At 37.9% G+C, this 25,169-nt stretch overlaps 1 protein-coding gene across 4 annotated transcripts in view; it reads left to right on the top strand.

Moving 5' to 3' along the window:
- The window catches only part of MFSD14B (major facilitator superfamily domain containing 14B), a 118,091-nt gene that overhangs the window by 66,542 nt on the left and 26,380 nt on the right, over positions 1-25,169 (top strand). For 3 of the 4 annotated variants that reach the window (XM_070794340.1, XM_070794337.1, XM_070794339.1), the window contains exons 3-4: positions 7,848-7,910; positions 24,430-24,557. In XM_070794340.1, the coding sequence (XP_070650441.1) occupies positions 7,848-7,910; positions 24,430-24,557 (191 nt within the window). The remainder of the gene's footprint in view (positions 1-7,847; positions 7,911-24,429; positions 24,558-25,169) is intronic. The other variant, XM_070794338.1, reaches the window with a different exon arrangement.

A 25,169-nucleotide genomic window follows, 5' to 3' on the forward strand; every position in this document is an offset into this window, starting at 1 on the left:
TATATATGGCTTCCCAGGTGGCACTTTTGAAACCACTGATTCAGCAATTTTGATGTAGCAATCCATTGATGCTTTTGAACAGTGGTGTTGGAGAAAATTCTTTGAGAGTCCCTTGGACTGCAAGGAGATCAAACCAGTCAGTCCTAAGGAAATCAGTCCTGAGTATTCATTGGAAGGATTGATGCTAAAGCTGAAGCTTCAATACTTTGGCCACCTGATGTGAAGAACTGACTTACTGGAAAAAAAAAACCCCTGATGCTGGGATAGATTGAAGGCAGGAGGAGAAGGGGATGACAGAGGATGAGATGGTTGGATGTCATCACCAACTTGGTAGACATGAGTTTGAGCGATCTCCAGGAGTTGATAATGGACAATAGTTGGACACGACTGAGTGACTGAAATAAACTGAGGTGGTGCTAGTCGTAAAGAACCCACCTGCCAGTGCAGGTGGATGTAAGAGATATGGGTTCATTCCCTGGATAGGAAAGATCCGTTGGAGAAGGAACTGGCAACCCACTCCCATATGTGTGTGTGTGTGTGTGTGTATATATTTTTTAATCAAATTTGGGAAGTTTTGGCCATCATTGTTTCAAATATTTTTGCTGCCCTTTCTGTCTTTTCCATTCGGGACTCTCATCATACTTGAATTGTTACAGGTGTCAAGGGACTGGGAGGTGAAGTTCATCTCACCTGCTTGACCAGAATTTTCACTTTTTTCAGAATTAAAAATTTTAATTTTGGTATGACAGAACAGAAGGTCAACAAATTCTGTCCTAATAAAGCTGGACAAAACAATCACAAACAACCATTTCAGTACTCTGGAATTCAACCAGAGGAAGACAACAAACTGAGAAGCACTTACTTATTAAGCTATTCAACTTCAGGCAACAACACTGATTTTGCAGTTTTGAGCTATATCCTTTTGTTAAATTGTAACTGTGAGTGTAACTGTTTCTGAGTCCTGTGACTCCTTTTGACAAACCACAGGAATCCATTCTATTATTGATGGACACGGGTTCCCTGTGTTTGCCTATTACACATACTGGTTTTATGGTATTTCCTGTATATGTCTGTTGGTGAATGTGTATACGTTTTTTTCTTCTTTATACCTAGGAATAAACTGCAGAGTTTTGTTCAGTTTCCTATATACTGCCAAAAGTTTCCAGAGTGGTTGAATCAATTTACCCTCTAGTAAACCAGGCTCTACATCTTCACCCACAATTGTTATTTCATTGTTAATGATTCTGATGTGTACAGTGTGGCCTTATTTTCCATCTTCCTAATGATCAATGAAGTTAACGTCCTTTATATATATTTGTCTTGTGACTATGTTTGTGAAGTGTCAGCTCAAGTATTTCATCCATTTTAAATAATTGTGTTGTCTATTCTTTTCTCATTATGTGTAGGATTTCTGTATATATTCTGTATATAAGTTATTTTATTTTTTTTTTTCTACATGTATGTAGGTTTGTTTTCCCTTCATGGATCACAGCCTTGCTGTGTCAAAGGGGCTTGTGTAACTCCATGAATTTATGAGCCATGAACTGCATGGCTACTCAAGATGGACAGGATATAGTGAAGAGTTCTCATAGGACGTTGTCCACTGGAGAAGAAAATTGCAACCCACTGGTTCCAAATAGGAAAAGGAGTATGTCAAGGCTGTGTATTGTCACCCTACTTATTTAACTTATTTGCAGAGTACATCATGAGAAACGCTGGGCTGGAAGAAGCACAAGCTGGAATCAAGATTGCCAGGAGAAGTATCAATAACCTCAGATATGCAGATGACACCACCCTTATGGCAGAAAGTGAAGAGGAACTGAAGACCCTGTTGATGAAAGTGAAAGTGGAGAGTGAAAAAGTAGACCTAAAGCTCAACATTCAGAAAACTAAGATCATGGTATCTGGTCCCATCACTTCATGGGAAATAGATGGGGAAACAGTGTCAGACTTTATTTTTTGGGGCTCCAAAATCACTGCAGATGGTGACTGAAGCCATGAAATTAAAAGACACTTAGTCCTTGGAAGGAAAGTTATGACCAACCTAGATAGCATATTCAAAAGCAGAGACATTACTTTGCCAACAAAGGTCCGTCTAGTCAAGGCTATGGTTTTTCCAGTAGTCATGTATGGATGTGAGAGTTGAACTGTGAAGAAAGCTGGGTGCCGAAGAATTGATGCTTTTGAACTGTGGTGCTGGAGAAGACTCTTGAGAGTCCCTTGGACTGCAAGGAGATCCAACCAGTCCATTCTGAAGGAGATCAGCCCCGGGTGTTCATTGGAAGGACTGATGCTAAAGCTGAAACTCCAATACTTTGGCCACCTCAAGCGAAGAGTTGATTCATTGGAAAAGACCCTGATGCTGGGAGGGATTGGGGGCAGGAGGAGAATGGGACAACAGAGAATGAGATGGTTGGATGGCATCACCGACTCGATGGACATGAGTTTGCATAAACTCCAATAGTTGGTGATGGACAGGGAGGCCTGGCGTGCTGCAATTCATGGGGTCACAAATAGTCGGACACGACTGAGCAACTGAACTGAACCCCTGTGATGAAAAGGACATCTTTTTTTGTTGTTAGTTCTAGGAAGTCTTGTAGATCATCATAGAACCATTCAACTTCAACTTCTTTGGCATTAGTGGTTGGGGCATAGATTGGATTGCTGTGATATTGAATCATTTGCCTTAGAGTCAGAGATCATTCTGTTGTTTTTGAGATTGCACCCAGGAACTGCATTTTGAACTCTTTTGTTGACTATAAGGGCTTCTCTTTTTCTTCTAAGGGATTCTTGCCCACAGTAGTAGATATAATGATCATCTGAATTAAATTCACCCAATCTAGTCCATTTTAGTTCACAGATTCCTAAAATGTCAATGTTTACTCTTGCCATTTAAGTATGACTTGAATCAAATCCCTTATGATTATACAGTAGAGGTGATGAATAGATTCAAGGGATTAGATCTGATAACAGAGTGCCTGAAGGACTATAGACTGGAGATTTGTAAGGTTGTATAGGAGGCCGTGACTAAGACTATCCCAAATAAAAGAAATACACGAAGGCAAAATTGTTGTCTGAGGAAGCCTATAGATACCTGAAGAGAAGCAAAAAACAAGAAAGAAAGGGAGGATAACACCCAGCTGAATGCAGGGTTCTAGAGAATAGCAACAAGAGAAAAGAACGCCTTCTTATGTGAACAAACAGTACAAAGAAATAGAGGAAAATAATAGAATGGGAAAGATTAAAGATCTCTTCAAGAAAATTGGAGATATCAAAGGAACATTTCATGCAAGGATGGGCTCAATAAAGGACAAAAATGGTAAGGACTTAGCAAGGATGGGCTCAATAAAGGACAAAAATGGTAAGGACTTAACAACAGAAGAGATTAAGAAGAGGTCTCAAGAGTACACACAAGAACTGTACAAACAAGGTCTTAATGACCTTGATAACCATGATGGTGTGGTCACTCACCTAGAGCTGGACATCCTGGAGTCTGAAATCAAATGGGACTTAAGAAAGATTACTACAAAGCTAGTGGTTGTGATGGAATTCCAGCTGAGCTATTTATAATCCTGAAAGATGTTGCTGTGAAAGTGCTGCACTCAATATGTCAGCAAATGTGGAAAACTCAGCAGTGACCTCAGGACTGGAAATGGTCAGTTTTTATTCCAGACCCCCAAAGAGGCAATGCCAAAGAATGTTCAGACTACCATACAATTGAGCTCATTTTACATGCTAGCAAGTGAAATGCGCAAAATCCTTCAAGCTACCCTTCAGCAATATCAACTGGGAGCTTCCAGATCTACAAGCTAGATTTAGAAAAGGCAGAGGAACCAGAGATCAAATTGCCAACATTCATTGAATCATAGAGAAAGCAAGGGAGTTCCAGAAAAACATATATTTCTGCTTCATTGACTACACTAAAGCCTTTGACTGTGTAGATCACAATGAACTATGGAAAATTCTTAAACAGATGGGAGTACCAGACCATCTTGCCTGTCTCCTGAGAAACGTAAATGTGGGTCAAGAAGCAGCAGTTAGAATCGGACATGGAACAACTGACTGGTTCAAAATTAGGAAATGAACAACGCTGTAATGTCACCCTGCTTATTTAACTTATATGCACACAGAGTACATCATGGGAAATCCCAGGGTGGATAGAACACAAGCTTTAATCAAGATTGCTGGGAGGAATATCAACAACCTCTGACATTCAGAGGATGAGGTAGTTAGATAGCATCAGCAACTCAGTGGACATCAGTTTGAGCAACCTCCATGATATAGTGGAGAAGAAAATAGCAACCCACTCCAGTATTCTTGCCTGGAAAATCTGAGGGAAAGAGGAGCCTGGTGAGCTGCTGTCTATGGGGACACACAGAGTCAAACACGACTGAAGTGACTTAGCAGCAGCAGCAGCAGCATGATATAGTGGAGGACAGAGAAGCCTGGCATGCTGCAGTCCATGGGGTCAGAGGGTCAGACCTGACCTAGGGACTGAACAACAGTAACAGCAAAATGTTTGTTTATTTTTGAACACTCACATATTTATTGATAATGTCTTTTTCCCTCCTTGAATTACTTTTTCATTCTCTTAATGGTGTCTTTGTATGAACAGAAGTTCATAATCTTTACACAGTTCAATTTACTGACTTTTTTTTTTTTTTTTTTTTTTTTGCTTCTTATGTTTAGTTGCTTTTTTAAAATCTTGTTTAGGAAGCTTTCTTCCACTAATGAGAACCTACTGTATAGCACGTGAACTCTACTCAATGCTCTGTGGTGACCTAAATGGAAAGGAAATCAAAAAAGAGGGGGCACATATGTAGCTAACTGACTTTTTAGTACAGTAGAAACTAACACAAGATTGTAAAGGAACTATATGCCAATAAAAATTTTAAAAAAGAAACTTTCTTCTTCCCCCAAGATTTATCTGTTTATTTTTCACACACAGATCTTTCATACCAATTCTCAGTCCATGTTTTTTTCATGAACCAGTTTCATGATTTTTTTCTAGAAAAATCATTTTATATAAGGGTCAATTCATTTGGGTTCATATTAATATATAGTTGAACCAGCATTGTTTATTTAAAAAAAACTCTCCCCACTCCATATGTCAACTTTATCATAAATCAGACAGTTATAGTCACATGGACTTATTTTCTGGGTTTTATGTTCTATTTTTGTATATATCCTGTGTCAGTACTATGCTATATTGATTTCTTTAGCATTTTCTTGATATCTTCTATAACTTACGTGACTTGGTTCTTCTTCCTCAGGACTGACTTGGCTATAGCTGGGAATGTAGGGGAGACTGGGGGAGAATAGATAAATGTATATGTAAAAAATAGTAATAAAGAAATTATTTTTTAAAAAAGATTGCCTTGGCTATTATAGGCCTTTTCTATATCCATGTAAATTGTGAAATCAACTCTTCAATATTCACAAAATGACTTGCTGGGAATTTTGAATGTGGTTGCATTCAGTTCAGTTCAGTCGCTCAGTTGTGTCCGACTCTTATGTGACCCCATGAACCACAGCACACCAGGCCTCCCTGTCCATCACCAACTGCTGGAGTCCACCCAAACCCATGTCCATTGAGTCGGTAATGCCATCCAGCCATCTCATGCTCCATCATCCCCTTCTCCTGCCCTCAGTCTTTCCCAGCATCAGGGTCTTTTCAAATAAGTCAGCTCTTTGCATCAGGTGGGCAAAATATTGGAGTTTCAGCCTCAACATCAGTCCTTCCAATGAACACCCAGGACTCATTTCCTTTAGGATGGACTGGTTAGATCTCCTTACAGTCCAAGGGACTCTCAAGAGTCTTCTCCAACACCACAGTTCAAAAGCATCAGTTCTTCTGTGCTCAGCTTTCTTCACAGTCCAACTCTCACATCCATACATGACTACAGGAAAAACCATAGCTTTGACTAGATGGACCTTTGTTGGCAAAGTAATGTCTCTGCTTTTAAATATGCTGTTTAGCTTTTTAATATGCTGTTTAGCTGGCATAGCTTTTCTTCCAAGGAGCAAGCGTCTTTTAATTTCATGGCTGCAGTCACCATCTGCAGTGATTTTGGAGCCCCCCAAAATAAAGTCTGACACTGTTTCCACTGTTTCCCCATCTATTTGCCATGAAGTGATGGGACCAGATGCCATGATCTTCATTTTCTGAATGTTGAGCTTTAAGCCAACTTTTTCACTCTCCTCTTTCACTTTGATCAAGAGGCTTTTTAGTTCCTCTTCACTTTCTGCCATAAAGGTGGTGTCCTCTGCATATCTGAGGTTATTGATATTTCTCCCGGCAATCTTGATTCCAGCCTATGCTTCTTCCAGCCCAGCGTTTCTCGTGATGTACTCTGCATATAAGTTAAATAAGCAGGGTGACAATATATAGCCTTGGTGTACTCCTTTTCCTATTTGGAACCAGTCTGTTGTTCCATGTCCAGTTCTGACTGTTGCTTCCTGACCTGCATATAGGTTTCTCAAGAGGCAGGTCAGGTGGTCTGGTACTCCCATCTCTTTCAGAATTTTCCACAGTTTATTGTGATCCACACAGTCAAATTAGCCAAGTCTATAAGTTAGTAAACTCATTACTATAAGTTAATAAACTTGTTTTTGCCAAATCGAAAACTGTGGATACTTGCCTTTGTGTCAGAGGACATTTTAACTGGGTATACAATTTTAGGTTGGCATTTGTCTTATGTTTCTTACTATCCTGATGATAGAATAGCACACTCCTTGTCTCGGTTCAAAAATGTTAGTCTTAAGAAATAATCTAACTGTTGTTCCTTTGAAAGCAATCTGTTATTTCTGTTTTAAAGAATTTTTTTTACGGTTCTCTATAATTTTAATTTGATTGCAAATGTGGATTTCTTTTTATACTGCTTAAAATTTGATAGGTTGCTTTAATCTCTTCATTGATGTCTGTCATTGATTCAAGTACATTATCAATCATCGGCTTCTAAAATATTGTCTCTGCCTCACTGTTATTACTGGGCTAGTTTAAATTGTTAGACTTTCTTATTGGATCCTCTGTGTCTCTTACTTTCTGTCTTATATCCTGTCTATTTGTCTCTGCTGCATTCTGGATAACTTCTTTTAACCTAACTTTTGGTTCAGTTATTCTCTCTTATCTTGTTAAACATACCCATTGAGTTTTTAATTTAGTTTTTTCTGTTCTAGACTTTTGTTCTTTAAATCTGCTACAAAGTTTCAAGGTTACTTTATATGTCTTGTAACACAGTAAGCATGCTATTTTTAAAGTCTGTTAAATAATTCCAAAACATGAGGTCTTTGAGTGTTTGTTATGTATTGTTTGCTGTTTTCTTGTTCATGATGTCTCATTTACTTTTGTATCTGATTACTTTTGATTATGTTCTTGTCTTTATATTTGAGAAAGTACATATATGGTTGATGTGAAAGCCTGAGTGATGGCCTTTTCAGAAATAACTTTAGATTTTTTTCTTCTAAACATCTGGAGAGGCTTCCAGTCTGGATCAGTAATCCAAATTTAAGGTTTGAGGTTTCCTGGACTATGTACGTGCCATGAAGCTGGGCTGCAGGCTCATAACTGAGTTGGAGTAACTCTTTGCAGTACATCCTTTAAATTGTTTGTGGTTTTGTAGCAAAAGCAACTGAATCCTGGGTGTACCTTTTTAGGTTCTTTATTTAGATTTCTGCCTCATTATCTTGTTACCTTTTCATACTTTTAAGATATTTTCCATATTTCATTATTCCTTAATATTTTTCATTCCAGGGTTTAGTTACCTAGTCTGCCATTAACAAGAGTCAGAAATCTTTCCCTTTCATTTACTTTAGAATTTTTCTTGATGTTTGTTTGCTTTTTGTAGGTTCTACATGAAACATTTCCTCAACACACATTCCTCATGAATGGTCTCATTCAGGGTGTAAAGGTAAGAACAATTTTTGTTTGGTCCACAACAAACCAAAGCCAGGAATCCTTGATAGCATAACTCTGGAAGTTTAAATAGGACTCTGGAAAACTATTACCATTTGTAAATCTTGTAAATCAAATTTTTAGTTGAATTATCAAAGTCAAAATACAACCCAAATCCATAAGGCACTGCCTTATTTTTATTAACATGTACAGAGCAGAATTAACATGTACAGAAGGGTAGAATTGTGTGAACTTTTAATTCCTCTATTAACAGAATAAAATCAGTCTTAAAAATCGGTCAAGTATTAATGTCTTCTTTTGAGATAGAGATTGAAGAAGGAGTCATCAAGATTTAGTTGGATGTAAAGTCTTATGGCAAGGCTGGTGTTCTAGACACAATTTTCTGAGCTCTCAACCACTCGACATAATTAGCCTTAGTTCATTGTTTAAATTTTAATGTGATATTTGTCAGAAAAGCTTATAAATAAGGGGTTAAAATATAATGCTGTGTTCCAGTCCCAATTTGTAGTAAAGTATATGTGTTCAGCATCTAATTTGTTCTTTTCAAGTTACGTAATATCAGTCTACATAATTGTATGTTGTGTTGAAAAGCACACTTGAAATTATACCATAGTACTTTGCTAAATTCAGTCAGAGGAAAGCTTTGAGCAACATTAATTGTAATAAATACTATTTATTCTTTGCCGATTTTCAAAAAGAATTTGAGAATGCTTACAATAATAACATAAGTAAAACAAGACAATTTAAATAAAGTAAAATAAGACATTTTTAATACTCATTGAGAGGAGGAATATTATCAAGAATCTGGTGTGTTTTTATTTAAGCACTAGTTTGTGAGCAGTTTTATCTACATGATCAAAAGAAAAACTAAATGAGAGAGGGCATTGATTACAAATACTACATAAGTTTATCATTATAGTGGATTCTTTGAAAGTTACTCTGTAGATTTTTTTCTTTTATCATGTGGAGCTAATAAAATCTATTTTAGTCTGATTCTACAGAATAAAACCAACTTGGTCTGTGTCCGAAAGCCAAGTGGCGAGCTTATCATACTTTTACTTAGAGATACCCACAATATTGTTGTAAAAAAACACAGAACAAAAAGTATTTAAGTTGATTCAAGGGTGTGGACCAGGACTTACTTAACTTCAGCAACTATTGAACTTCAATCTATTGAACTTAAGGAGTTACATGTTTTAGTAACTGGTCATTGTTTCTCAGATGAGGATATGAGAGAACCCTACAGCCAAGCATAGCTCTATTAAAATGTCTTAATATGGATATGAGCACAGTGGAACAAGTATGGCTTTATATTGCTTTAGCTTTAAATTTCTGTTCTGCATCTTATTAATGGTTACCTTAGTCAGATAATGTAATCTTCCCTTCATTGGAAAGCAATGAGAAAGATAAAAGATCTCTTGTAGGGTGATTATGAGGATTCAATGAGCTAGTATATGTAAAACTATTAGCACTCTACATTCATGTGTTAAATACTTAGTAAATATTGCAAAGAAAAATAACAGAAACTGTTAGAAGGAAAGCCTGATGACCACTTTTCTCACCAGTCTGGGGAAAGATTTTCCTTTTTAGAGTAAGAATTATTCATAAATGAAAAGACTGAGTCATTTACATCAATCTTTAAATTTTGGTAAGTCAAAGCCACCATCATCAAACTTAAAATACGAATGACAAAATGTTATTTATGATAGAAAGAGGAATACATAAAAGCAGTCTCAAAGTAAAACTGTAGGAAAATGACTAATATCCCAGAAGAGCAAAGAAGGATGTAAGCTGGCAGTTTACAAAAGATAACAATCTGAAAATAAGTTTATCACTATTAAGAAATGAGTCCCAAGTTAAATAAGATAATATTTTTTCATGCACATTGGTAAAAAATTTTAAACTGACAAGAACTAGTTCAATTTGTGTTAAATTGTGTCCCCTTGTACTGTTGATGAGAGGATAAATTGGTATAGCTTTTCTGGAAGGCAGTATTTTTAGAGTTAAAAAAATATTCACATATTTTAACAAAGTAATTGCATTTCTAGAAATTTGTTCTTCTCAAATTGAGTTATTCAGAGATTTGGCTAAAGGACTCTTTGTAATAGTAAACGTGTAGAAACTTTTTAAATTCCTTGAAATTAGAAGAATAGATATGTGTGGTATAGACATATAATGTAATATAATATGGTTTCAGTTTTATTTTGACCAAAATAAATGTAAGTAAGCAGGGAGGGAAATGATTAAAAAGGAATCACCTGAAGTTTGAAAGGATGTGGACTTATGGATGATTTTTAATTTTCTTCCTTATATATTTTGTTCATCTTTGTAGATTTTCTACAGTTAACTTTCACTTTGTAAGTTTACTATCATAATGCATGGAAGAGAAGTTTTAGATTTGGGGTGAACATCAATAAAGTATACAAGAGTAACCAGTTTTGGTTTGTGAATTCTCCAATTGGGCGGGGGGTTGTTTGTTTGTGGTTTTGGTTATTGCAGCAGCTTTGTTGAGATATAATTCACCTACCATGCAAGTCATAAAGTGTATGTATGGTTTTTTCATTATACTCAGGGTTGTGCAGCCATCAACACAGTCAATTTTATCACATTTTCATTGCTCCAAAAATAAATCCTGTACTCCTCATTCCTCCCTAACCTCAAGCACAAATCTACTTTCTCCCTCTATTGGTTTGTCTATTCTGGACATTTCACATAAATGGAATATACAGTATGGTCTTTTATTACTGACTTCTTTTCTTATGGTGTTTTCAACTTTCACCTGTAGTACTTATTAGTACTTTATTCTTTTTACAGCCAAACAATATTTCACCCTGTATCCATACCACAGTTTATCCATTTATCAGTTGATAGACATTCGGGGTTGTTTCTGGTTTTTTATATTATTGTGAATAATGCTGCTGTGAACATTTGTATACAAGTTTTGATATGAACATTGTTTTCACTTTATCATAGGTACATTGCTAGGAGTAGAATTTCTGGGTCATATAGTAATTTGAGTTTCTAAAAATTGTGTTTTCAAATTAATTTCTTTCTTAACCCTATTTCTGACAAGTAATTTATGTTCCTCATCTCCTAGACTTCTGACAGATAAGTGGCTCAAGCCAGGGACAATTTCTTCTTTCTTTCTATACTTAACTCCTTTAATGATGTCATCAGACTTAAGACTTTAAACTCTCAAATAAGTATCTTCCTAGACCTTGGGCTGGAACTTTAGACTTTGTGTATTCAGTTGCCTAATTGACATCTGTACTTCCTTGCATAATAAGTATTTGAAAGTTAACAGCTCCAAAACTAAGTTCCTGGTCTTCCCCTCCAGCCTGACCAACTCATAAGTCTTCCCCATATTAGTTACTTGTCATGCCATTCTTGCTTATGCCAAAATTCTTAGAATCAGTCTTCTTTCTCTTCCATACATATCCCAAACCCAATCCATCAGCAAATTCTGTTATTCTACTTCAAAACAGAACCATCATCAAAACTCTACTTGTTCCCTTTTCAGTGCTGTGTGTACTGTGCTTAGTGGCTCAGTCGTGTCTGACTCTTTGCAGCCTGATGGACTGTAGCCCACCAGTCTCCTCTGTCCATGGGATTCTCCAGACAAGAATACTGGATTGGGTAGCCATGCCCTCCTCCAGAGGATGTTCCTGACCCAGGGATCAAACCCATGTCTCCTGCATTGCAGGTGGACTCTACCATCTGAGCCACAAGGGAAGTCCAAGAATACTGGAATGGGTAGCCTGTCTCTTCTCCAGGGGAACTTCCCAACCCAGGAATCAAACCAGGGTCTCCTGCATTGCACATGTATTCTTTACCAACTGAGCTACCAGGGAAGCCCTTTGGTAGAGATCATGATCAAATATAAACCAGTTTGTGGCATTCTTCTTCCTCTCTTTTATATATATATATATATATATATATATATATATATATATATATATATAGGCTGTGCCAAGCAGCATGTGCAATCTTATTTTCCTGACCAAGGATTGAACCTTTGTCCCCTGTATTGGAGGCACAGAGTCTTAACCACTGGACCTCTGGGAAGTCCCTGTGGCACTCTTCTTAACCAACCCAACCCAAACCCCCATTTTCTCTTGACAGCATCCTTCTACTCTGTTCCACTTCCTACTGACCTTGCTGCAGCCACAACTTCCTCAGCCTATTTCTGCCTGAGGGTTCTGCAGGTACTGTTTTTTTCTGCTTGCTTTTCCCAGGTTTTGACAGGCTTTACTCCCTAACCCTCAACTCCTCACCTGGATGTTATTTTTTCAGTGAAGGCTTCACTGACTGCCATCTTGAGTAATGTATCCAGTTCTCATCACTCTTAATCCTCTTTCTCTGCTTTTTCTCCAAAGCATTATCTCTCCTTTGACATGCTATGTATTTTGCTTTATCTTTATCTTGTTATTGTGTTCTCCTCACTCCTCCTCTTTTAGACTGAAAGTTTCTTAAAGACGTGGATTTTTGTCCACTTTACTCATTGCTATCCCCAGCATAGTTCTTAGCACTCAACTTCCCTGGTGGCTCAGATGGTAAAGAGTCCACCTGCCAGTGCAGGAGATGTGGGTTTGATCCCTGGGTCTGTAAGATCCCCTGAAGAAGGAAATGGCAACACACTCCAGTATTTTTGCCTGGAGAATCCCGTGGGCAGAGGAGCATGGCGGGCCATAGTCCATGGGGTCACCAAAGAGTTGGGCACAACTTAGCGACTAAACAACAACAAATATTGTTGAATTAAAAGTTCTTCCAGTCTTTTTTCTAGTCCTTTTGGTAAAGTCAAGATCCAGCTTACTTAGAGACCGTTAACTATGTTTCTTTTTCGCTTATATCAGCATTTGTTAATTATACCTTACTAATTTCCCCATGACATTAAAACTACATGAAGTACAAGCAGCCCTGTCTTTGCATGTTGTAGTACACACAAATTTCAGTTGCCACAGTTCAGTTAAATAGCATGAGTCTCCCAACACACAATTCAGATTTCCACTACCATGTGTATTAACTGTGAGTAGTTGCATAAAATATAAATAATGACTAACTCCTCAGTCCACAAAACACTATGTCAATAACAGATGCGCATCATAACCCATTGTGACATTTCAAAGTGTTGGTGACCTGGTCACCGTGCATTTCTTAGTTCACGCGTGTAAAGCAAAACGTGTGTTGTGTTGCCTCTTTGATCCAGTAATATGTTGGAATCTGATCCAAACCTAGAAAGGCATATGACAGTTTTCCAGTTCATAAAAGATATGTGCATCATATAAGACTTTGAAAAAAGACAAGCACAAGTCTTATGACTCTTAATGTTTTTTTTACAAAGAACATTTTAATTATTAATGCTTTAAATTACAGTGTACTAAATAAATACTAGTTTTTCTATTTCTTTCATTTCACTAGACATTTATAAGTGATAGTAAAAGAGTTTTCAGTGTTCTGACAAAAATTTCTGAAAGTCAAAGAATAAATCAGTTTTTCCCATTGATTAAAATAACTACATGGTTTCAGCTTGGAGTCATTTCTTTCAGTTCTATACTACCATGCAAAGTAAAAACTACGTGTATTGTCTGCAATGGTTATATGATACTCCATTGTATGAATAATTTATCCATTTCCCTGTATAAGTGCCTTCTAATTGCACACTATTGAAGATAATCCTGAGTAAATTTTTAAAATAAATCTTTATATATTTTTACTGTTTCCTTAGAAATAGAGTTGTAAAATTATAACTAGTGAGTAGAAAAGTGTGAGCATTTTAAGAAATCTTGAATATATAGTACCACATTATCTCCTAGAGCAATTGTGCCGTTTCACACACCCATCAGCAGTATGTATATCTGTTTCACCATGCTCTAATACGAGTATTACTTTTCAGATCTTTACCAGTTTGATAGCTTGAGAATGATGTCTCACTGTAATTTTATTTGTATTTCTTTAATTACAAATGAAGTTAGGTATTTTTACATTATTTGCTGGCTTCTTTTATGAAGTGCCTTCAGATTCTTTATTTTTCTAGTAAAGATTGTTCAATTCTTAATTTTTCAATAATGAAATTTGTTTTATGTTAATCCTCTCATTTTAATGATTATTAATTTAGTACCTGTTCTCTTAACAGTTATAAAGGGAAAAACTCATACTTAATCATACTTCTCAGGTTTTCAAAGTCCTACTCAAAAATTTTTTCACTAGCAATTTTTATCTTTATGAAATTGAAATATATGGCAGACATTGTTATATGACTAGCAATAAGTTGTGTTAGAGTTCTCCAGAGAAATAAGACCAATGGAATATTTGTATAAAGAGGCTTACTTTAAGGAATTGGCTCACATGATTTTGGGGCTAGCAAATCTGAAATATGTAGGGTAGGGCTGGAAATTTGGCCAGAGTTGATGCTACAGTCCTAAGGCAGAATTTTTTCCTCTGGAAACCTCAGATTTTCCTCTTAAGGCCTTCAACTGACTTAAATGAGACTCCCATATTAATGAGGGTACTACCCTTTACTTTGGCTACCCTGGTGGCTGGCTCATTGGTAAAAAATTTGTCTGCCAATGCAGGAGACATGGGTTCAATCCCTGGATTGGGAAGAGCCCCTGGAGAAGGAAATGGCAACCCATTCCAGTATTCTTACCTGGGAAGTCCCATGGATAGAGGAACCTGGCGGGTTATAGTCCATTGGGTCACAAAGAGTTGCACATGACTTAGCAACTAAACAACAGAAATACCCTTTAAAGCCAGTTAATTGTAGATTTTAGATGACATCTACAAATTAGCTTCATGGCAACACCCAAGCTAGTGTTTGACTAAATAACTGGGTACTATAGCCTAGCCAAACTGACACATAAAACTAACCACTAAAGTAGTTTTGACTACACTTCATTGGAAGTATAACCAGGCTGAGATGCTGTGGTTTGACTTAGTAGATGAAGTCAAGTTATTACTGCTGGATTTAACATGACCAGATGGAGTGACTAATAATATTCTTCATGAAAAGAGTTGGTCTGATTGCCCAGTGTCTACCTTGAAACTTCTTGAAGCTTTCTTCTTTAGCTTATTTTATACTTATTAAAAAAACTAGATACTTTCATCAGTGTCCCAAACTAACTAAAACTAAGTGGGCTGGATGTCCAGGATTGGTTTATAGCTGGGTCAATCAGTATGAAGAAAGTGCCTCTAAAAGCATGCTGCTTTATTCTTGTCTGGCTTTAACATCACAGCAAGAGGTTGAAAGAGGGGGAAAGTGGAAGACCCAGCAATCCATCCCAGGGCTTGGCCACAGGGATTCACATGGAGTGCTTCTTCTCAGTCTAGACTGGATGGTTAAGTCTGATCAAGGAGATGGTCATGTAGATCCTCTGCCTGAACACTCATACAGGGACATTTAATATGTCAAGAGTTTATCTGAGCCTAGGAATTACTGCTGAACTGTCTCATCCTGCTATTTAATGAATTAAATCATCAACCAGTGCATAGCACAAACACACAGAGAAATTGTTGACTGATGTCTCTAAGAATTAAAAAAATAAAAAGATACTTTTAAAGTCCCCTTTTAGCTACTCTTGAGTATTACTAAGTTCAGAAGTGTTTTTCATACACACACATGCACAATAATCTTGCTTCCTTAATTTGGACAGGAAGTTGGATAAAAACTATCCTTTTAATTATCTGTAAACAAAATTGTAAAGCAGCCTACTTGAGAGAGGTGAGTTCATAAATTTTAAATATTGTTTTATAACAGACTGGTAATTTATACATTTATTGAAATGTGCTTAAGAGAATTCACAAGTAGGTAAAGTCTAGTACTTTGTGTGCTTCAGGACAGAGACACTAAAATATGAGTAAGAAAAATAGTGTGATAATTGATTTGAATTATGGGCCGGGTTAATCTCAGGTCTTAGAGCCACCTCAGCCTGAGCTGAATCCTGGTTCTGCTTATGAGCCCTGAGCCTTAGACTAGTTACTTACCCTAGTAGTATACCCATCTCATAGGGTAAGACATTTGTGTGAAAGGCATAGAACAGATTGGCATATAGATGTGCTGTTATTTTTTCTTGGAATCAATTTGAAGTAATGGCCCTATTACTTCTAAGATAAGGGAAAACCTGTGAAAACAGTCTGTTTCTTTATATTTTAATTAAAATTTTGTTTCAGTGAATTTTCCCTATATCCATCTCCTTTTCTCCCTCAATCAAAAGAAAGCATTTCAGCCCTCTTGCCCACATTGGTCTCTCCCAGAAGTTTCAGGATTACTAGCTGTTCTTAGACCTTCCTCGTGCTTTTCAAATCACCTTTCCTGGACTTTAGTCTGTCATGTTTGTCATTTGTCCTATAAAACTGATTGTTGTGCTTCCTGGGAAGAAAAGCTGTGTATTGTGTAGGGTATAATGTGTCCTAGGTCTGAAAGGTGATCCTTGTTTTAGTACTATCTTTTATGTGAAAAATTTGCATTTGTCAGTTATATAAATAAAAAGTCCCATCAGTGTGAAAATTTCTCTTTGATCTCTTTTAAAAAATGAAAGAGATGAAAATCATTATTAGTAAAATACTGTATGAAAAATCAAAGTGAATGAATATAATTTTGGGGTAATCTATGTCTGTATGTTGTACATCCTTGTGGCTTACAAAGGATGTCATAAGATGTGAACTTTTTCATTGAAAAATTAAAGTTTTCAGAAGCAGTTAAATGACTATATCTTATTTTTCATGGGTACCATTTTTCTCTCATACTGTGTTGCAGAGTTAATTAAAATATTTGAAGGAAAACAAAACAAAAAAATGTTTTAGTTTTAAAACTTTTTAACGATATTGACACATTTATTTAGTCAAATATTTGTCAGCTGCTTTTGTTAAGGAAAGCATATGCTTAATACTTTTATGATAGCTGTATAAAGTATAAAATTTATGTATTTTTGCTTCGAGTTGTAATTGCCATTCTTTGTATGCTTTAAAAAGTTTATTAAATAATTGCATTTAATTCAACAATAAGCTTTAATTGCTATTTTGTCAAATAAGAGCTTGTAAGGCCATGTCTACCATTATGGCAGAAAGAGAAGAGGAACTAAAGACTCTTTGATGCAAATGAAAGAGGAGAGTGAAAAAGCTGGCTTAAAGCTCAACATTCAAAAAATTAAGATCATGGCATCTGGTCCCATCACTTCATGGCAAATAAATGGAGAAATAATGGAAACAGTGAGAGACTTTCTTTTCTTGGGCTCCAAAATTGCTGCAGATGGTGAATGCAGCCATGAAATTAAAAGATTCTTGGTCCTTGGAAGAAAAGCTATGACCAACCTAGACAGCATATTAAAAAGCAGAGACATCACTTTGCCAACAAAGGTCCATCTAGTCAAAGCTATGGTTTTTCCAGTAATTATGTATGGATGTGAGAGTTGGACTATAAAGAAAGCTGAGTTCTGAATAACTGATGCTTTTGAACTGTGGTGTTGGAGAAGACTCTTGAGAGTCCCTTGGACTGCAAGAAGATCAAACCAGTCAGTCCTAAAGGAAATCAGTCCTGAATATTCATTGGAAGGACTGATGCTGAAGCTGAAATTCCAATACTTTGGCCACCTGATGCAAAGAACTGACTCACTGGAAAAGACCCTGAAAGATTGAAGGCAGCAGTCAGGAGAAGGGGATGACAAAGGATGAAATGGTTGGATGGCATCACCGACTTGGTGGATGTGGTTTGAGCAAGCAGTGGGAGTTGGTGATGGACACAGAAGCCTGGAGTGCTGCAGTCCAGAGGGTCACAAAGAGTCAGACACATCTGAGCAACTGAAGTGAACTGAAGGCCATGTTAGCATTACTGACCAGTTAATTATGCCACCTTAAAAATCTACTGGACTGGGAAGCTAATTTACAAAACTGACATAGTAATTCTTGGTCCACACTGGACTCCTCCACACCATGTTTTATCCAGTAGTCACTGGACCCTGATAGCATGGCTTAGTACATTCAGCCCTTGTTACTTCCAGATTTCATATGTGCAAAACCTGCCTACTCTGCAACCTCTGAGTCAGTACAGTGCTTTCATGTTCATGCATGTGTGGCATGAGGAGGGAGTCTGAGTTGCCCAGCTGCATGTTTCCAGCTGAGATTGGACAAAGGACACTTTTTGTTTCAGGTCTCATACTGTGAGCATGTCCATTTTGCACTATGCATCTTGCATTTTTGTTCCTTTTGTTGACAATTTCTCTGTTTAAAATGACCTCAAGTGTAGTGCCAAAGTGTTGTTAAGTGTTTCTAAGTGTAGGGGGGTGTTGATATACATTATGGAGAAAATACTGTGTTAGATAAGCCTCATTGAGACATGAATCATAGTGCTGATGGCTGAGACATCAGTGTTAATAAATCAGCAGTCTACGTATTAAATAAGTCATCTTTAAAGAGAAATATACATAAACCAAGGTTATATATTGATCAGTTAATTAAAATATGTGACCAGAGAATGGTAGGAATACAAGCTTGTGTTTCCTCTACAACAGCAGTTCCAGATTCTCTTAATTTGGTGTTCCTGGAAAACTTACAGAACATAACCAGTGTAGATAATGAGATAATGAAAGCCAACTATATTTATGCTAAAGGCTAAGATTTTGATGTCACTCTGGTGGTGGTGTTGTTGTTGTTGTTGTTGTTGTTGTTTGCCCATGCTTTGTGGCATGTGGTATCTTAGTTCCCAGACCAGGGATCAAACCTGTGCCCCCTGCATTTGGAGTGTGGCATCTTAACCACTGGACCACCAGGGAAGTCCCAGTCTGGTTTTAGTCTTTAAATATTTTCTCATTTGCAAATCGTGCTTTTCCTCTTTAGGACTGCTGCAGTACTTGCCTAATCAAGGTACAGATATCCTTCTCAATCTACTATTCTAATAATGTGGCATGATAAGATCTAGGACTAGATTGGGTGGTGAAGAAGTAATTCTGAAACAGAAGAAAGTCTTTGATTTTTGAGAAATACAAGTTTTCCCAAGAGGCAAGTATTTTATTAGATTGTATTTCAGCATCATAATAAATGTAGGTTCTCCCAGAGGCTATTTTGAGTATCTGTTGTCACTGAGAATTATTTTTAAAAAATAATTATTTAAGATGACACCACCCTTATGGCAGAAAGTGAAGAGGAACTCAAAAGCCTCTTGATGAAAGTGAAAGAGGAAAGTGAAAAAGTTGGCTTAAAGCTCAACATTCAGAAAACGAAGATCATGGCATCTGGTCCCATCACTTCATGGCAAATAGATAAGGAAACAGTGGAAACAGTGTCAGACTTTATTTTTGGGGGCTCCAAAATCACTGCAGGTGGTGACTGCAGCCATGAAATTAAAAGACGCTTACTCCTTGGAAGGAAAGTTATGACTAGCCTAGGTAGCATATTCAAAAGCAGAGACATTACTTTGCCAACAAAGGTCCATCTAGTCAAGGCTATGGTTTTTCCTGTGGTCATGTATAGATGTGAGAGTTGGACTGTGAAGAAAGCTGAGCGCCGAAGAATTGATGCTTTTGAACTGTGGTGTTGGAGAAGACTCTTGAGAGTCCTTTGGACTGCAAGGAGATCCTACCAGTCCATTCTAAAGGAGATCAGCCCTGGGTGTTCTTTGGAAGGAATGATGCTAAAGCTGAAACTCCAGTACTTTGGCCACCTCATGCGAAGAGTTGACTCATTGGAAAAGACTCTGATCCTGGGAGGGATTTGGGGCAGGAGGAAAAGGGGACGACAGATGATGAGATGGCTGGATGGCATCACTGACTCGATAGACATGAGTCTGGGTGAACTCCGGGAGTTGGTGATGGACAGGGAGGCCTGGTGTGCTGCGATTCATGGGGTCACAAAGAGTCAGACACGACTGAGTGACTGAACTGAACTGAGTGATCTTTTAATGATTTAATAATTGAAAGATTGAGGTCAGGAGGAGAAGGGGGTGGCAGGATAAGATAGTTGAATGGCATCATCTTTTCAATGAACATGAGTTTGAGCAAACTCTGGGAGATGATGTAAAACAGGGGAGCCTGGTGGGCTGCAGTCCATGGGGTCACAAAGAGTCAGACACAACTGAGCAACTGAACAACAATTGTCACTGAGCATTATTTTAAAATAATATTTACTTAATGAATAGATTAAATTACAATTGAAATCCAGAATCTAGATAATAGTATCTTTTTTTTTTTTTTTTTAGAAACTGCATCATTTTAAATAAAACTTTAATTCTTGGCCTTCTCATGTCCTTTGTTTTAATGACATGCATTCTGTATTTTATTGTATGAAATCTAAAATCAGAACTGTCCAAAAAATTTTCCAGGGTTCTTTGTGTTCAGATTTTGTTACTGTTTTTATGGTGCTTCTTATTTCTGTTCTTTTGTCCTCTTAAATTTATTTCCATGTTTTTCTTGACCAGTTCTATACTACCCAAGACCTCGGGTATTTGATATTTTTAGAAAATTTTAAAGCAATGTAAAAGATTTTCTTTTCTAAATTTATAAAACTGATGTTGCAGGTCGTGAATTTCAGCCCTGCTTCTGCAGTTGTTTGGCTCTTAAAAAGATCGTTTAACTCTTTTGATGCAAAAACAGACCAAATGCTGGAAATCCAATGTGTCTTATAAATTGCAGGGTTTGATGCCTTGTTGTTCAGTCCCTCAGTCTTGTCCAACTCTTTGCAATCCCATGGACTGCAGCATTCCAGGCTTCCCTGTCCATCAGCATCTCCCTGAGCTTTCTCAAACTCATGTCCAGCCGGGGTCCAGCCCCGGTGGATCCAGGGAATTCGAAGTGGGGACGGCGTTGGCGAGGATCAGGAAACAATTGCTTAATTAAACGTTAATTAAGGATATAAAGAGTGGTTAAATAAGGATAGCTCAGTGAGGAAATTCAGTGGAGAAAAGAGGCTGAATACTTGGTTTACGTGGAAAGCTAATAAAATTCCAAAATAAGGAATTTACGTCACCTACGTAGGCCGCAGGCATCCTCCCGTTCTCCTGAAGAAGAGGAGACACTAAGGCCTCCCTGGCCAGATCTTAGAAGCCCAGGCATAATTAGTAGGCTTGTCGAGCCTCCACGCTCAAGATGGAAATTCAGCCGAAAAGTGAGAGAGAACGACATGGGGAGACCAAGTTTCGGTGAACAAGGCCCCGCACTTTATTTTCCAAAGTAGTTTTTATACCTTAAGTTGTGCATAGAGGATAATGGGGAAGTAGGGTCAGCAGTAAGCCAGGCTTTCTTCCTGCAAACTTATCATATGCAAAAGTTTAGGTGATTTACATCATCTTCTGGCCCGGAGGCTGTCAACATTTTAAGATCCTTTTTTCAGAAAACATTTTTCTCTAAAGGTGATTATTCTAAAGTCAGGCACCACCCTCCGAAAGCATTAGATAAAGTTGCATTCCTATAGGGCAAAAGTGTGGTGGGCTATAACAAGAAAAAGAATTAACTCAAGGGTCCAAGTTTACAAACATTAAAGCTACTACTTACATTCCTATACACCAATTATATTAATCAATACACTGCCAGGGACACAGTAGGTAAGGGATATGGAAACTTAGCAGCAAACATTGGCCCAACAAGTGAAAAACCCTTCACCAATACAATTTCTAATCAATCTTTTAACTGCTCAAAGTAATCTGTATTTAGGCAGTTTAGAACATCTCATGCCTCTCACGGTTGGGAGTCTGTGAACAATCACATGTGGCCAGAAGAACCTTCAGGCAGGCTAGAGGACTTCCAAAGGAGTTTGTAGGTTGAAACACTCTTATCACACCCAGGAACTTTATTAACTGGAGCTGTAAGTTAACTCTTTTTCAGAGAGAGGTGGTAGAGGACAGCCCCCTGTAAAGTCAGAGATGTAGGTGAGAGCACAAAGCAGTAAAGTAGGCAGACTCTGGTTTTGGGGGTAGATGCTCGAGAATTTCCAGGGGAACTCCTGAGGCTCGATCCCGCCTTTGTGTATGCCGAGCCTCCTTCCTCATGACCTTTGCCACGGGCGGAGTTCCTCACGCTGGCTCCCGGCACATTGAGTCAGTGGTATCATCCAACTGTCTAGTCCTCTGCCATCCCCTTCTCCTCCCACCTTCAATCTTTCCCAGCATCAGGGTCTTTTCTAATGAGTCAGCTCTTCCCATCAGGTGGCCAAAGTATTGGAGCTTCAGCTTCAGCATCAGTTCCTCCATTGAATATTCAGGATTGATTTCCTTTAGGATTGATTGGTTTGATCTCCTTGCAGTCCAAGGGACTCTCAAGAGTCTTCTCCAACACCACGGTTCAAAAGCATCAGTTCTTCAGCGCTCAGCCTTCTTCACAGTTCTTCAACTCTCACATCCATACATGACTACTGGAAAAACCATAGCTTTGACTGTAAGGACCTTTGTTGGCAAAGTAATGTCTCTGCTTTTTAATATGCTGTCTAGTTTTGTCATAGCTTTTCTTCCAAGGATAGGCATAGATTAATATTTTATTTCAGAGGAGTCAGAGGAGTCCAGTGCTTTTCTCCTAAGCTTACCTCCCCTCCACTTAGTCTTAGTCTTACCTCCCCTTGCTTCAGTTTACCCATCTCCTGGTCCATTGTCTCTGGGTTTACTAGTGGCTGATAGGGGATTAGAATCCTGTTCTTTCTCTTCTCAGCCTTAGAAACATGAGTTGATTGCCTCATAAAAGTTCTCTTCAGCTTACCAAACCTCTTTGCAAGCCTTTATCACCAGACTGTATGGTAGGTACCAAGGGTACAGAGATGAAAGAAAATCGTTTCTCTGACCTTAATCTCAATTTCTAATCTAATAAAGAAGATAGACAAATAACAAGTAATTTGTAATAGAGTATTATAATTATAATAGAAGAGATATGTGCCAGGGTGGGGATAGGAGTTATTTGTTTTGTACCCCTCAGAAACCAATGTGATTAATTCTATTTGAGTAGCTAAGAAAATAGAGGAAGAGGTACTCCTGGCCCAGAGTTGAAAAGAATGACTAGTAGTTTACCAGGTCCAAGTGTGGAAAATGCCTACAAGCACAAGGGCTTTGCAAATGCCCGTTTGCACAAAGGAATGTAGTATGTTGAGAAAACTAAGAAATATTGCATATAGCCAAAGCATAGGATGCATGCTAGGTACTAGATTTTGGAGGGTTCTATCTGTAGGCTGTGCTGAAGATTTTTTTTTTAATGTACTATGAAAATTCAGATATACAAAAGGAGAGAATAAGATAATAAACTTACCCACGTACTCATCACCATCAGCATCTCCCCGGTCTTATCTATCTTGGTTTTCCACCACTCATTTTTAATTTTAGTATTTAAAAGCAGAGTTCAGACACTTGATTTCAATTCTGCACAGTTGAGATTTTAAACAAGGGATCAAAGAACTGAAGTCTGCAGCTCATCAAGGTTTCTCTTGGGGTTATGTGGAGGACAGATTGAAAGGAAGTAGAACCAGGGGCAGGGAACAGTTAGAAGATTATTTTGTTTAAATCCAGGCAAGAAATGTTGAAATGCATCACAGCGGGGGATAGACCAAGAGAAGTCATTATAAGAGAATGGTCTGGAAAATCACCATGGGGAATGAAGGAATGATGGGGAAGCTTTGGACAGCTTCTTAGCCAAGATGGGAAGTGTGGGTGTTTGGTCAGATTTATAGGGAACAGTGTTCATGTTAAATGTCCAAGTAGGAAAGTCCATTTGACTGTAGACACAGAACTCAGAAGAGAGATTGGAAAGCTGTTTATAAAGTAGGTGGTGGTGGCCATGCATATAGGCAGAGCATCTAAAGGAGGACAGTGGCACCAACAGAGTCTGAGAGGCAGGCCTGTGGCCACCTCAAAGGGCCCTGACATGAAAAAAGAAATTGATATGGAAGTGGTCAGCCAGCAGAGTGACTAGCAAATAATGAGGAAGTGATAAATGTGAGTGTTTTTTTTTTTTACTTTCTTTGCTTATGTGTGATGGTGCTCTTGCCTCCCTTTAGCCTCAACTCTTGTGCAACTTTTCATTATCTCTATCCTAAATTCATCAGACAAATAGAATCTACTTCTTTTATGGACATTTAGTATATGCACATTCATCCTGTTTATTCTTATTAGCTTACAAGCCCTTTGAGAGCAGAAGGTATGTATTCATCTGAGTATCTTCATTTCACCACTTAATTCAGAGCTTTGCACGTAATAGATATGCTGTATGTATTTATAAAATGAATTAAGTGTCTGGCTTCTTCCCATACCTTTGTTGTGTGTTCACATTAAGGGCCAGCTGTGAGTATATATATTTCATATCACCTCACTTTTCCAGTTTCACCCAGAAAACAAGCTTTTATCCTTTTCTTCCCTCTCAAATAGCATGCTTACAAATTTTGTTAGAATTAAAAAAAAAAAAAAAAAAAACAGGTTTTATTTAATGTTACAAATTATTCTGTTTCAGAGCCACTAAAATGAATTAGAGCATTTAGAAATTCATTTAGAAAATGAAAATTATAAGTAATTGGGGGAATCACATTATAAATTTGACCCTTGCTTCTGCTTTCTTCTCCAGGGTCTGCTCTCTTTTTTGAGTGCCCCACTCATAGGTGCACTGTCTGATGTGTGGGGAAGGAAGCCTTTTCTTCTTGGCACTGTCTTCTTCACCTGCTTCCCAATTCCACTGATGAGAATCAGTCCATGGTGAGTGACTAGGCCCTCCGTCACGACTGTCTGTTTGGGGTCACATATGGACAATACATCTACAGTGCACTTTTCAACCTTTGCAGAGCAGTTGTACCTGTATTATCATTTGAACTCTTTGCTAATACTGAAAACAAGTAGGCAGTTGCCATCATGCCCATTTTATAAATGAGGACATGAAATTAAGTCTAAGATAGTTACTTAGGTGAGCAAATAAAATAAAAGATGTCTCTAAGGGCAGTTGTTTTTGTCATGAGGTAAGTTACATGATTGGGTCCCGGGAGGGGGCAAGCAGTCTGTACTCACTCAGTTGTGGCTCATTTGACTTTGCAGATGTGTTGTTTTTGTCAGCTCATGCAGCAATCCCCCAGGTTTTTGGCACCAGGGACCAGTTTCATGGAAGACAATTTTTCCACAGACAAGGAGGGGTGGTTGTGTGTTTCCGGTTGTAATGCAAGCAGTGGGGAGCCATGGGGAACAGCAGGTGAAGCTTCTCTTGCTCATTGGATGGCCCACTTCCTAACAGGCCACAGTCTGCTGCCTGGGGGTTGAGGACCCCTGTTCTAGGGCACTGACATGATGATAGTTTACATCAAAAGTCAAGAGTCCAAC

This window comes from Bos indicus, chromosome 8 (assembly GCF_029378745.1).
Source record: "Bos indicus isolate NIAB-ARS_2022 breed Sahiwal x Tharparkar chromosome 8, NIAB-ARS_B.indTharparkar_mat_pri_1.0, whole genome shotgun sequence".
Taxonomy (NCBI): domain Eukaryota; kingdom Metazoa; phylum Chordata; class Mammalia; order Artiodactyla; family Bovidae; genus Bos; species Bos indicus.